The sequence below is a fragment of the Mustela nivalis genome (assembly GCF_964662115.1).
Source record: "Mustela nivalis genome assembly, chromosome: 2".
Classification (NCBI taxonomy): Eukaryota; Metazoa; Chordata; class Mammalia; order Carnivora; family Mustelidae; genus Mustela; species Mustela nivalis.
In genome coordinates this window covers 99,968,777-99,981,708 of record NC_139021.1, presented here as the reverse complement: position 1 = coordinate 99,981,708, position 12,932 = coordinate 99,968,777, and the positions used below count along the sequence as shown (strand labels likewise).

The window sequence follows — 12,932 nt, the reverse complement described above, 5'->3', positions numbered from 1 at the left end:
CCAACAAAAATTCCAAGCTGCTGAAGAGGAAGAGGACTGACGTGGCTCAGAAGGGCCCTGCACCTGGTTGAATGCTGTTGTCCCTGGTTGAAATTCTTACCATCTTTTAAACCAGGACCCTGAATTTTCATTTTGCACAGGACCCTCAAATAATGAAAGTGCTCAGAAAGGTGTAACACACTGTGTGTTGGCTGATCAATGTCCCCCAAACATGTGTATACCCTAATTCCCAAAATGTGCGTTTGTTACCCTATGTGGCAAAAAGGACTTTGCCGATGTGATTAAGAATTTTGGGGTCTGGTGCCCACCTACCTACCCAATAAACAAGCTCTGTCTCCTGAAAAATTGAAAAAAAAAATAATTTTGAGGTGGGTAGATTATCCTGGATTATTTGAGTGGGCCCTGTGTAATCACAGGGGTCTTTATGAGAGGGAGGCAGTAGAGTCAGGGTCAGCAAGACAAGGATTGTAACAGTGGAAGCCTAGGGAGTGAAGATGTGACAGTGTGGTGTACAGTTATGAGCTGTTAGGAACGCAAGTGGCTTCTAGAAGCTGGGAAAGGCAAGGAAACATACTGTCCCCTAAAGCCTTTAGGAGATGCAGCCCTGCTGATCTAATTCGGACTTCTGATTTTCAGAACTCTAATAAATGTCTTGTTTACACCACTAAATGTGTGGTCGTTACCGAAGCAATGGGAGTCTAATACACACCGCATATGTGTAAGCCGCCTTATTGCTAGTTTTCTAGAAATCAAGGCTATTAATAAAACGAATAGCAGCTGCTGTTGAACTTCTTTTGTTCTGGCGCCATCCTAAGCCCTTTACGTAGGGTCTAATGCAATCCTAAAACAGGGTTTGGGTCGGTTATTATTCACAGACGAACAGACTGAGGCTCGCAGAGGTTAAGGAACCTCCGTCCTTCTGAAGCCCGGTGAGAAACTGCGGTATTTCGGAGGCGGGGGCCGGAGCCAGGCCGCAGCCCTCCCAGGTCGTCCAAGCGCTCGTCCCCACCCCACACGTTATGATCAATTCCGGGGCTCGACCCTTCTTCCGCGCGCGGTCTGCTCCGCCGCAGGGAATGGGAGCGGACCGAGGAAGGGCGGCGTCCACGCTTGCGGGCCGTGAAGTCGAAAAGGAGCCGGGGCCACCTCGCCGAGTGGTCGATGCTTGGCGGGGCCCCACCGGGCGCCGGAGGCCGGGGCCGCCGCAGGAGACGCAGAGCGCGCCCCGGCTCGCAGTCGAAGGCCCCCCGGGGCGCGTCCCGAGTACCCCGGCTGTGCGGCGTCGGGGACCGGCCACCCAGGCCTGACCGCTGGACGGGATTCCAGGAGCCACCGCGGGGGAGAGGAGGCGGCGCGGCGCCGGGCCGCAGGAAGCGGAGCCCCGCCCGCAGCGCCTCTTGTTTTGGAGGCTCGCGTGGTTCTGCCCCATTGGCCGTCGTGGGGGAGGCGGAGTTGCCGCCGCCGCCGCTGCTCCCGGGTTTCCTCCGCCGTCGGCCCCGCCCCCCAGCAGGAGGGGACCACAACTCCCACAAGGCCCTGCGCTCGGAGGGGGCGTGGCCGGGGCGAAGGGGAAGCCGGGGGCGGGGCAGCCTGGGAGATGAAGTGGGGGCGCCCGGCTCTCCGGACTCACTCGCCGCTGCCGGGAGCCGGGGAGGGCGTCCCCCGCGTCCGCACGGCGCGGACCTCTGACCCTGGAGCCTCGCAGCCGCCGGGAGCCGTCCCCTTGGGTCGTCGCCCGGGCCGCCCGTCGTTCCTCGGCCCCGAGGGGCCCGGCCGGTCGCGCTGTGGGAAGAGGTCAGCATGAGCCAGGGGCCCCGGCGGGCCGGCGCCGGGCGGGGGGCGGCCGCAGTGCAGCTGCTGGTCACCCTGAGCTTCCTCCCTCGCGTCGTCGAGGCCCAGGTGAGCCGAGGGCCGGCGGTGGGGGGAACGCGGGGTCGGACGCAGGCGCTGGCGGCCAGCGGGCCGCGGCGGGGGTGCGGGCAGGGCCAGGCCGGACCCGCAGGGGCTTTGGGGACCGCGCGGGCGGGGGGCCGTGACCCGAACCGTCGCGTCCCGGGGCGCCTGCGAGATGCGCGCCGTGAGTGCGGGGCGGCGACTCTCGTGGAGGCGGCGGCAGGATGAGGGCGGCGGTGACGGTTCCCGGAGGCGTTTCCGCTTTTCCTTCTGGTGTGTGGGGCGGCGGGGCGTGTGCTGGAGCCCGGGCGGGAGTGGGGACGCCGTCCGCTGTGTGGGGAGGGACGCGCGGACGGGGAAGCCCGCCCCTCACCGGGGGCTCCCCCGCGTCCCTCAGGAGTGCCGCGGGCGGGGAGGGACGCCAGACCCCGAGTCCTGCAGCTCTCGGGCTGGAGAGCCCCCTGCTGCGCCCCGGCTCTGCCGTCCCTCGTTCTCGGGGGAGTTCTCGCCGGCTGAGCCGGTCCGCGGGGTCCGGGGGGCCCGAGGGGAAAGCGCGCGGACACGGCGGGTCGGTGACGGGTGACGTGGGGAGAGTGGGCTGGCCCGGGGGGCGCCCTGTGACACCTACCGGACAGAGAGCGCTGGAGGTCGAGGATGTGGAAAGCCAGAGCCTTTGCCCCGAGAGCCCCGTTCGCTGCTTTCCTGCAGCAGCAGGTGTGGCTGTGCCCGGTTGCCCCTGCTGCGAGGCGGCGGAGCCCCTGGGAGGGCAGGTGTCTCGGTGGCTCGACGGCGAGCGGAGATAAGCATTTGAAGCGGTTGGTGCTCCCAGGTGAGGACGGCTGAAGCCGTGCGTGCAACCGTGTAAACATGCTTTTCTGACTTTGTTCACACACTTTCCTCCTGGCATTATGGTGCGTGCACTAAATCCCAGAAAGCACGAACATTATATTTGTGTGCGTATTTTTTAAATGAATGATTTGGTAAAAATCTAAGGGGCAGACTTCCGGTTGCGTTATTGGTGAGCGTGCTAAAAATGCAGATTCTCTGGCCCCCTTGCCACCTGTGCTGATTTAGTGGCTCTGGATGGGACCCAGCGATCAGCAATTTAAAACAGGCCTTGTTTGTAAGTAACTGCAACGCAGTTATCCTCTGAACTACCTTGTGAGCCCCGCTTAGAAAACACTGAACTAATGGAAATTTGGAAATCTTCTAAAAAGTAAATTTTCCAAATTGTCTTTAGCAAAATTATCTTCTAGCGGTAATAGTTTTGGGGTATACATTTAGATATTTTTCTTAAAGGAGACTTTTCTCTTTTTTTTCTTTTTATAGCCTATGTGAATTGTATACTTTGTCATCAATCTGGAAACTTCACTTTAGGTTTTTCTCATCTACTAATTACATGTGTTACTGTTTTATAATTGCACGTTTACTTTTATTATATTCAAATGAATACGTATCATTTTATCATGTCCAAATGAATACATATAGTTCAAAAATTAAATATTTGTGCATATTCAAAGGATCGTTTTGTGAAACAGTCCTCAAAAGTGGATACATTTGGTTTTTGTTTCCAGTGGTATTTTCTAATACAGTATTGGAGCATATTATAGATAGTATTTAATCTCCAATGTGTTTCAGTATATATTATCTCATTTTATTGGATCTGTCTCCCAGAAGTGGGGCTGGTTTACTGGTAAAAGCAAATATTCATTTCCTGGGGGCGCCTGGGTGGCTCAGTGGGTTAAGCCGCTGCCTTAGGCTCATGTCATGATCTCAGGGTCCTGGGATCGAGTCCCACATCGGGCTCTCTGCTCAGCAGGGAGCCTGCTTCCTCCTCTCTCTCTGCCTGCCTCTCTGCCTACTTGTGATCTCTCTCTGTCAAATAAATAAATAAAATCTTTAAAAAAAATATTCATTTCCTCTGGAAGAATTTATTTTCAACCCAGGCCGTAAAGAATTCTTGAAGATACAGTGTAAAGGAGAATAAGCAGCTAATAGGCAAAATCACCAAACACTAGGCACCATGAATTAGGTATTAGAAATATAGACTATGGAAAAAGACCTGCAGTTTCTAGAGCTAAAATTAAAAACTCAATGGGTGGATTAGATAGCTGATTATATCCAGCAGAAGAAAGGATTACTGAATCATGCTACCATGTTATGTCTTTTTCTACTTAATCCTCCAACACTTACCCTTTTCTTATCTTTGTATTTCACTAACAAAATTGGAGTAATCAGTGTAATCCTTACGTGTTTACCTATTAGCTTTTGAATCCACAGGGCATGACTTCCAATGGATTATCATAGATGAACTGTAAACTTTTTTTGAACTGTGAACTCTTATCAAAGGTCAATCCCTGCCTCATCTGCATTAGGTTCCATTCCCTCTTTCAAGCACATGGCTCAACAACTCTACCCTTTCTCTCCTGGATCATTAGTTTTTCCTTCTCTGATGGACTGTTAATGGCATTCTAAAACATGGTGTTAATTCTAGTTTACATTTCCCTCTCAACCTGCCCAACTCTCCTGGCTCTGCTCCATTTTTCTGTTCTCTATCAAAAAAACTCATCAAAGGAATTATCCTTACTCCTTCCATGCTGGTTCTCTCTTCAACCCACTCCAGCTCCTCCGAAACTTCTCTTGGCAAGGTCTGTAGTGTCTTTCTTATTAAAGGTAATCATGAGTTTTTAAACCTTAGCTTTACCTATAGACAGCAGTTTTTCCCCACAGTTCATCACTTACTCTCCTTGAAATACTTCTTTTCCCTGGGCTTCCAGGATGCTGTCCTTTTCTGATTTTGTCTTGTCTTTCTGGCTAGTCTTTCTGGTATCTTTTGCTTGTTTCTCCTCTTTGGGCCCCACCCATGACCCCTAGGATGGGGATAGAGGTGCTAGAGATGGAGCTCTGTAAAAGCTCTTAAAACAAGATTGACGCATTTCCAGGTGGGCGAATAGACCTTTGCTGGGAGGGTGCGTTGGAGGCAGAGAAGGTCTGTACTTGCACCTCCTAATACCTTTGCCCTATGCCCGTATCTATTCTATTTGGTACTTCCTGAGTTGTATCCTTTACAGTACACATAAGTGTTTCCTTGGTCCTGTGAGCCATTGCAAATTACTGAACCAGAGAAGAGAGTCATGGGAACCCCGATTTATAGCTGGTCAGTCAGAAGTACAGGTGGCTTGGAACTTGGGACTGATATCTAAGGTGGGGACAGTCTGTGTGTGTGAGCCCTTAATTCTGTGAGGTCTGCTGACTCCAGGTGGTATCAAAACTGATTTGGGCACTCACTTGGTGTTGGAGAGTTGGAGACTTGGTTGGTGTGAGAAAACCCCGGGTTCCAGTAAAACCAAAGTCTTGTAATGGTCTCCTATTTCTCCTTTCACCTACTACATAGTCCCCCTTATTTTTCCTCAGAAACATTGGGCAAGCTGACTGCCTCGGGGCATTTATAGTTTGTGTTCCCAATGCCTGGAGTGCTTTCCCCCACTTTCCCAACTTGTGCGGCTTGTTCCTTTTCCCCCTTCAAGCATTGCCAAAATTTGACTGAGACCTTTTGTAACTCTCCTTTTGAAAATAGTAGCAACTCAGTCCTGTAGTTCCTATTCCCTGGTTTCCCTGTTACTTTATTACCATCTGGCAGACTCTGTATGTGGCTCATTCTTTTTTTCCCCTCCTTTCCTATGAGCATGTAAGCTCATGGAGGGCAGAGATTTTTGTCTGTTTTTTTCTTTCTTTCTTTCTTCTCTTTTTGCACTCCCAGCAGGTAGAACAGCAGTGCAAGGCTTATGTGAGGTAGATTCTCAAATATGTTGAATGAATGAATGAATTAATGAATGGAAAATAAAAGCATGAATTATTCAGAAGGAAGCTCAGAGAGATAATGGATTAGTAAATTTTAAGGAGAGCTTAAGAGACACAGTCTAATATAATATGTCAGGTTGGAGTTCCAGAAGAATGTACCAGAATAGGGAAAAAGTATTGACTCCTGCATGTTAATATGAAAAAGACAACCCTGTAGAAAAATGAAAAACAGGTATTTCACACAAGAAATACACATGTCTTACGGCACATAAAACATTATACTTCATCAATACAAAAATCAGATACTCTTTCCTGCTTACTATATTGGTAAAAATTTTTAAAATATCAAATAATTGTGGTGCCTGGGTGGCTCAGTTGGTTAAGCAGCTGCCTTCGGCTCTTGATCCTGTGGTCCTGGAATCAAGCCCCACATCAGGCTCCCTGCTCAGCAGAGAGCCTGCTTCTCCCTATCCCTCTGCCTGCCACTCTGTCTACTTGTGTTCTCTATCTCTCTGTCAAATAATAAATAAAATCTTATTTATTTATTTATTTATTATTTATTAACATTAAAATAATTTCTTTTAATAAATTTAATAAATCTTAAATATTTAAATAATTAAATTTTAATTAAAATTATTAATAATTTAATTTTAATTTAAATTAGTAAGTTAATGCTTTGATTTAAATAAATAAATTTAATAAATTTTAATAAATAAAATATTTTTTCTTAAAGGATTTTATTTATTTGACAGAGATCACAAGTAGGCAGAGAGGCAGAGGGGGGTGGGAAGCAGTCTCCCTGCTGAGCAGAGACAGGGAGGGATGCGGGGCTCAGATTCCAGGACCCTGAGATCATAACCTGTCCCGAAGGCAGAGGCTTAACCCACTGAGCCACCCAGGTGCCCCAAATAAAATCTTTTTTTAAAAAATCAAATAATGGCAAATATATGATTTAGCAGTAACTTCTATCTGCTGTTGGTAGGATTGTGAAGTGGTATACCTATTTTGGAAATGAGCTATAGTAATTTCACTTGTAAGCATATAAGTTGGAGAAACTCTTATATATATAGGGAGATAAAGAAAAAAGTGTTTGTGTAGCATTGTTCTTTAACTTAATCTGGGAACAACCTAAATATGGATTGCATTAGTTTCCTGTTGCTGCTCTAATAAATTACCACAAAGTGGCTTAAAATAATACAAATTTATGATCATGTAATGCTGTAGGCCAGAAGTCTGAAAATGGGTTTTACAGGGATAAAATAAAGGTATCAACAAAGCTGCATTTCTCCTGGAGGCTCTAGGGGAGAATCATCATTCCTTCCCTTTTCCAGGCTTTTAGAGGCTGCTGTGTTCCTGGCCTGTGTCCTTTTCCATTGTCTTAAAAGCCAGTAATGTAGCACCTTCCAGTCTGACTCTGACACTGTCTTCCTCTTACAAGGATCTTATTATTGAGTCTGCTTAAATAATTCAGTATTAACTACCATCTCAAGATCTTTTTTTTTTTTTAAGATTTTTATTTATTTATTTGACAGAGAGAGATCACAAGTAGGCAGAGAGGCAGGCAGAGAGAAAGGAAGGGAAGCAGGCTCCCCGCTGAGCAGAGAGCCCGACGCGGGACTCGATCCCAGGACCCTGAGATCATGACCCGAGCCGAAGGCAGCGGCTTAACCCACTGAGCCACCCAGGCGCCCCACCATCTCAAGATCTTAATCACATATGCAGAGTCACTTTTGCCATGTACAATAACATATTCATTGGCTTCTGGAATTATGGCATGCATATCTTGGGGGGCCATTATTCTGCCGACCTTACAGCTCAACAATAGAATAAATACACTGTGATATTTTCATATAATACAACATTTACAGCAGGGAAAATGAATGACCATAAAACTCATTATGGTGGGTAGCTAGCAAAATATTAGCAAAAGATCATGTCATTAACATTAAAGTTCAAAAACAAAAAGAACCCTCTATATTGTTCAGGGATATATCATATGTGATGAAATTGCAAGGAAAAGTATTTAACAAAAATAAGTTATTCTACCTCCAGGGGGAGGGAGATGGCTATAATTAGGAAGGGACTTAAAAGATAATAGCCGTATTCTATTTCTATTTTTTTTTAAGATTATTTATTTTAGAAAGAGAAGGGGTGGAGGGTGGGGAGAGCTGGAGAAGCAGGTTCCCTGCTGAGCAGGGAGCCTGTAGGGACAGCCTGAGGCTCCATCCCAGGACCCTGAGATCATGACCTGAGCTGAAACCAAGAGTCAGATGCTCAGCCAAGAGGCAGCCAGGCACCTCTCTATTTCTGTTTTTAAAAATTTAGTGATATGCAGGCTTTTGTTTTAGTATTTAAGAGTTAGAAATAAGTATGTGATAATTTTGTATATCTTACCCTAGCCGCTACCACATTTAAAATATTTTTTAAAAATATGGTGGTTTACTAAAAAGGAACAATTTAAGAAATATTTGTAAGAAAGAGCAGTCACTGGATAAAGTATTTGTAAAACCTAGAAAGTTGTCAGTTGGTATTTCTACTCCCCCTCCCAACTCTCCACAATTACTTAGAATTTGAAGTTTTACAAATAGTAAGCTAGAGAAATGGAATAAAATTCAATGGTTAGTGACAGGATCTTAGTAACTAGGATAGTAAAGCATCTGGAATTCTAGAGCTAAAATTGTTGTGAACAATCCTTTGTTCTTTAAAGATAATATACCTCTGGCTCTTTGTGTTGTAGGGAGTTTGGGGACACACTTGCATTCCTAGGGGGAAAACATGAGACAGAAACAACTGGGAATCTCTGGTTTCCATTTTCTGATCATCTGTGCATAGATTCCTCCGATGGATCATACGAATGATCTTTAACAACCTGGGTACCCCCCCTTTTTTTTTTTTTAATTTTAATCGAGGTAAGTGCAGGTACATGCAAATGTAAGAAATAATACAAAGAAATGCCATCTACACTGTATCTAGTTTAACCCACTGGTACCATTTGGCAAACATAGAGTGCGGTATTATCAGCAAGACATTGACACTGACGCACCCGCTGATCTTACTCAGATCCCTCCTAGTCTCCCTCGTGTCTGTACATTTTCTGTCCACTTTTACGTGTGTACCACCGTAGTCAAGATGCCGAACAATTTCGTCACCACATGGATCCTTCCTGTTGCCCTTTTTTAAATAATTTAATTTTTTTTAGAGAGGGATTGGAGAGGGGCAGAGGAGGGAGAGAGAGAATCTCAAACAGACTGCCCATTGAGCATGGGCCCATTGTGAGTCTCAGTCTCATGACCCTGAGATCGTGACCTGAGCTGAAGCCAAGAGTCAAAAGCTCAACTGACTGTGCCACTCAGGCACCTCTCTTCTTGCCCTTTTATAACCACTCTCCCTCCTTTCTACCCTTCTCCCTGACTCCAGTTCCTCTCCCTACTCCAGTCCTTAAGCCCTGGTAACCAACAAACTTTTCTCCATTTGAAAAATGTTGTAGGGGTGCCTCGGTGGCTCAGTGGATTAAGCTTCTGCCTTCGGCTCAGGTCATGATCTCAGGGTCTTGGGATCAAGTCCCACATCGGGCTCTCTGCTCAGCAAGGAGCCTGCTTCCTCCTCTCTCTCTCTCTCTGCCTACTTGTTATCTATGTCAAATAAATAAACAAAAACTTTTAAAAAAATGTTATATAAATGAAGCACATAGTAAGTAACATTTTGAGGTTGGCTTTTTTTTCACTCAACCTGATTCCCTGAAGATTCATCTGAGATGTCGATGTCAGTGAGTCCCATTTTTAAATTTAGCTGAAGAATGTTCTGTGGAAATTTTGGATTCTGAACTCATTTTGTAAATATCATTTTCTGTTCAGTTGGTGTATACTTTGAGTAGTAGATAAAGCATGTATTTTTAAGTGTGATTATTTGGGACTAAGTCTCATTTTTACATTGGAAAAATTATTTTTTTAATTTATTTTTTATTTATTTTCAGCATAACAGTATTCGTTATTTTTGCACCACACCCAGTGCTCCATGCAATCCGTGCCCTCTATAATACCCACCACCTGGTACCCCAACCTCCCACTCCCCTGCCCCTTCAAAACCCTCAGGTTGTTTTTCAGAGTCCACAGTCTCTCATGGTTCACCTCCCCTTCCAATTTCCCTCAACTCCCTTCTCTCCATCTCCCCTTGTCCTCCATGCTATTTGTTATGCTCCACAAATAAGTGAAACCATATGATCATTGACTCTCTCTGCTTGACTTATTTCACTCAGCATAATCTCTTCCAGTCCCGTCCATGTTGCTACAAAAGTTGGGTATTCGTCCTTTCCGATGGAGGCATAATACTCGATAGTGTATATGGACCACATCTTCCTTATCCATTCGTCCATTGAAGGGCATCTTGGTTCTTTCCACAGTTTGGTGACCGTGACCATTGCTGCTATAAACATTGGGGTACAGATGGCCCTTATTTTAACTATGTTAAGCCTTAATTTTCTTATGTGTAAAATGAGGATAATAATACCTATTTCATAAAATATTTAAAGAATAAATGAGGTAGCCTGTAATGTTCTTAGCACTATGCCTATCACATAAGTGTTCCATAAATGGCAGTAGAAAAGAAAGATGGGGTTACTACAGCAGTATTATTACAGTCTGTGACTTTTAGGTTAGTCTTGGAATAAATGCTTTAGTTTTCCTACTACATTTGGATTTTATGTATGTTTGGGGAAGGGAGGAACATTCAGTATATTTCTCTAGCCACTAAACAATAATGCTTAGTTCTTCAGAATAGGTATATCGAATACTTCTGTTGTTCTTTACCTAATTGGCCATATTAAAAAGTAAATGATTGTTTTAATGTTGTGTATCTTTTTTTAAAGGATTTTATTTGAGAGGGGAAAGGAATGAATGGGCGAGTGGCAGAGGGAGAGGGAAAAACAGGCTCCCTGTTGAGCAGGACTTGATCCCAGGACCTTGGGATCTCTACCAGAGCTGAAGGCAGAGGCTTAACTGGCTTAAAACGACTTAATCGACTTAACCAACTGAGCCACCAAGGCACCCCTTTAATGTTATGTATATTAAAAAAGACTAGTTACCTCAAATGAATAAACTATCTTTTTATACAATAGTACAGATTTGCAAAGGTTGAAATATCTATAATTTACATATTTCCCCACCCCCAGGTTACCGGAGTCCTGGATGATTGCCTGTGCGATATCGATAGCATCGATAACTTTAACACCTTCAAAATCTTCCCCAAAATAAAAAAATTGCAAGAGCGAGACTACTTCCGTTATTACAAGGTATAGTTATAATTTTTGATTCCGTTAGTAGCAAAAATTTTTACATAGCTCTCTACAGATGTGACTTTTATGACCCTTTTGAAAACCCATTTTGACTTCTCAGAATGCTCTGTGTTTTTTTTTTTTATCATTGGAACATATTAAGTACTGTAGTAAAACCTGATCGTCTTTTTGAACACTGAGAGCCTGAGCCCTCTTCCTGTGTTTGGAAATTCCTAATCTTTCAGTTTGGGGACAGAGACTACTTCCACAGAAGCTGAAAGTGCCACAGACTTATCTTTCAGCTTTCATTGTAATTTAGGCTCTGCCATCTAGACCTCCCCAGGCTCTGTGTTGTGCTGGCGGGCCCTGACCTGTGTTAGTGCTTTTCTCAGTGTAAGTTCCACAGCAGCACATGGTTCCTGGGGAGCTCACTGGAAGGGCTGCTGAACCAGGCTGAGGACACAAGCAGAACAGCCTTCGTAGCAATACTGCAGAATTGATTCTTAAATTGAGCGCTCTGCTCTAGACCTTTACAGAATAACCAATGCTAGTTTAAAGGTAGCAACAATAAGCAATATTTAAAAGCAGTATTTTAAATCAAAGAACAATATTTTAAAAGCTGCTGTTATGCTTTGTTTTGCTCTTGCTCTCAGTATTCAATTGGGTTTATAATTTCTTTGATACTCCTTTTTAGTTTATTTTAAAAATTAAGCATGATTTTCTTTTTATCCTGATTCTATATAGCTATCTTAGTCTTTAAATAGCCTCTAATTTCTATAAGAAATTAGAGCAGGAACTAATAGCCATTATTTTTATGTCACCACCAAAATTTTGGCACCATTAGCCATTGCCCCCCCCTTTTTTTTTTGAAGGTGACAAAAAATTTTATTATGTCATGTGCCTAGCAAGAAATGCAATAGCCATTTCCCTTGTTTTTGCAACACTCTATATCAAATTTCTGGAAGAAATTCCTCCCTAATTTCTGGAAAAACACTTATACAGGTGTCTTATTGGTCTAATTGACCAAAAGAGGGAAAGACACTTTGGTTAACAACCCTATTTACATAAATATAAGGGGGAGTGATTGTTTCTCAAAGGAAGTTAGGGTTTACAGGAGGAGGATAAATGGAAGTTGGATAGGCAAACATAACAGTGTTCTAAGAAAATGTTCTAATCAATTTGATGAAATATGTAATGGAAATATCCACTTACTTCCCAAGGGAGGGTAATGCAGTGATCTAGTTAATGCATTTGTCTCCAAGTCAAGGATATTCTGGTGATGATTATTCCTTTCTCTAGTTCTGCCAACCTACAAATTAAACAAAAAGGACATTTAACCACCATCAGTATACTTTTCATATGCTAGTGGCAAAAAAAGAAAGCAAAGAGAATAGGTTAATTTTAAACATGTGCAAACATACTTATGATTGAGCAAGGATACCTAGGTGGAAGCCAGACTACCCCTGTCAACTGCTCAGTTGGCTGCTGAGTTGATATTTACAGTTTCTTATACTATCTATTCCATTTCTTTATTTACCGAATATTTATTGAATAATTACTTTGCAGTAGGCGCCCTTTTTTAAAGAGTTTTACTATTTTTATTATCATTATTTTTAAAGATTTTGTTTGTATGTCAGAGAGAAAGAGAGCACAAGCAGGGGAAGTGGCAGGCAGAGGGAGAAGCAGGTTCCCTGCTGAGCAGGGAGCCTGACACAGAGCTTGATCCCAGGACCCTGGGATCGTGACCTGAAGGCAGATGCTTAGCTGACTGAGCCACCCAGGCATCCCCCAGTAGGTGTTATTCTAAGTGCTGTGGATACAATAGTGAATAACACAAAGACTCTGACTTCATGAAGCTTTTATCCAGATTAGGAAGGCAAACAATAAATAGTGAAATATAATTTCATATGCTTACTAAGGTTAATGCTATGGAGAAGAATAAAGTAGGAGACAGAATAAATTAATGGGG

General features: G+C 44.2%; 1 protein-coding gene across 23 annotated transcripts in view; it reads left to right on the top strand.

Annotated features, from left to right (window-relative positions):
• Positions 1 to 1,160: 1,160 nt before the first annotated feature.
• ERO1B (endoplasmic reticulum oxidoreductase 1 beta) overlaps positions 1,161 to 12,932 on the top strand; it is a 60,651-nt gene continuing 48,879 nt past the window's right edge. For 21 of the 23 annotated variants that reach the window (XR_014308842.1, XR_014308843.1, XR_014308844.1 and 18 more), the window contains exons 1-2: positions 1,161 to 1,899; positions 10,862 to 10,981. Coding sequence is in view for 15 of the 23 variants with exons in the window: in XM_082720749.1 (XP_082576875.1) it covers positions 1,801 to 1,899; positions 10,862 to 10,981 (219 nt within the window). In the remaining 8 variants the exon portion in view is untranslated. The remainder of the gene's footprint in view (positions 1,900 to 10,861; positions 10,982 to 12,932) is intronic. The other 2 variants (XM_082720754.1, XM_082720752.1) reach the window with 1 other exon arrangement.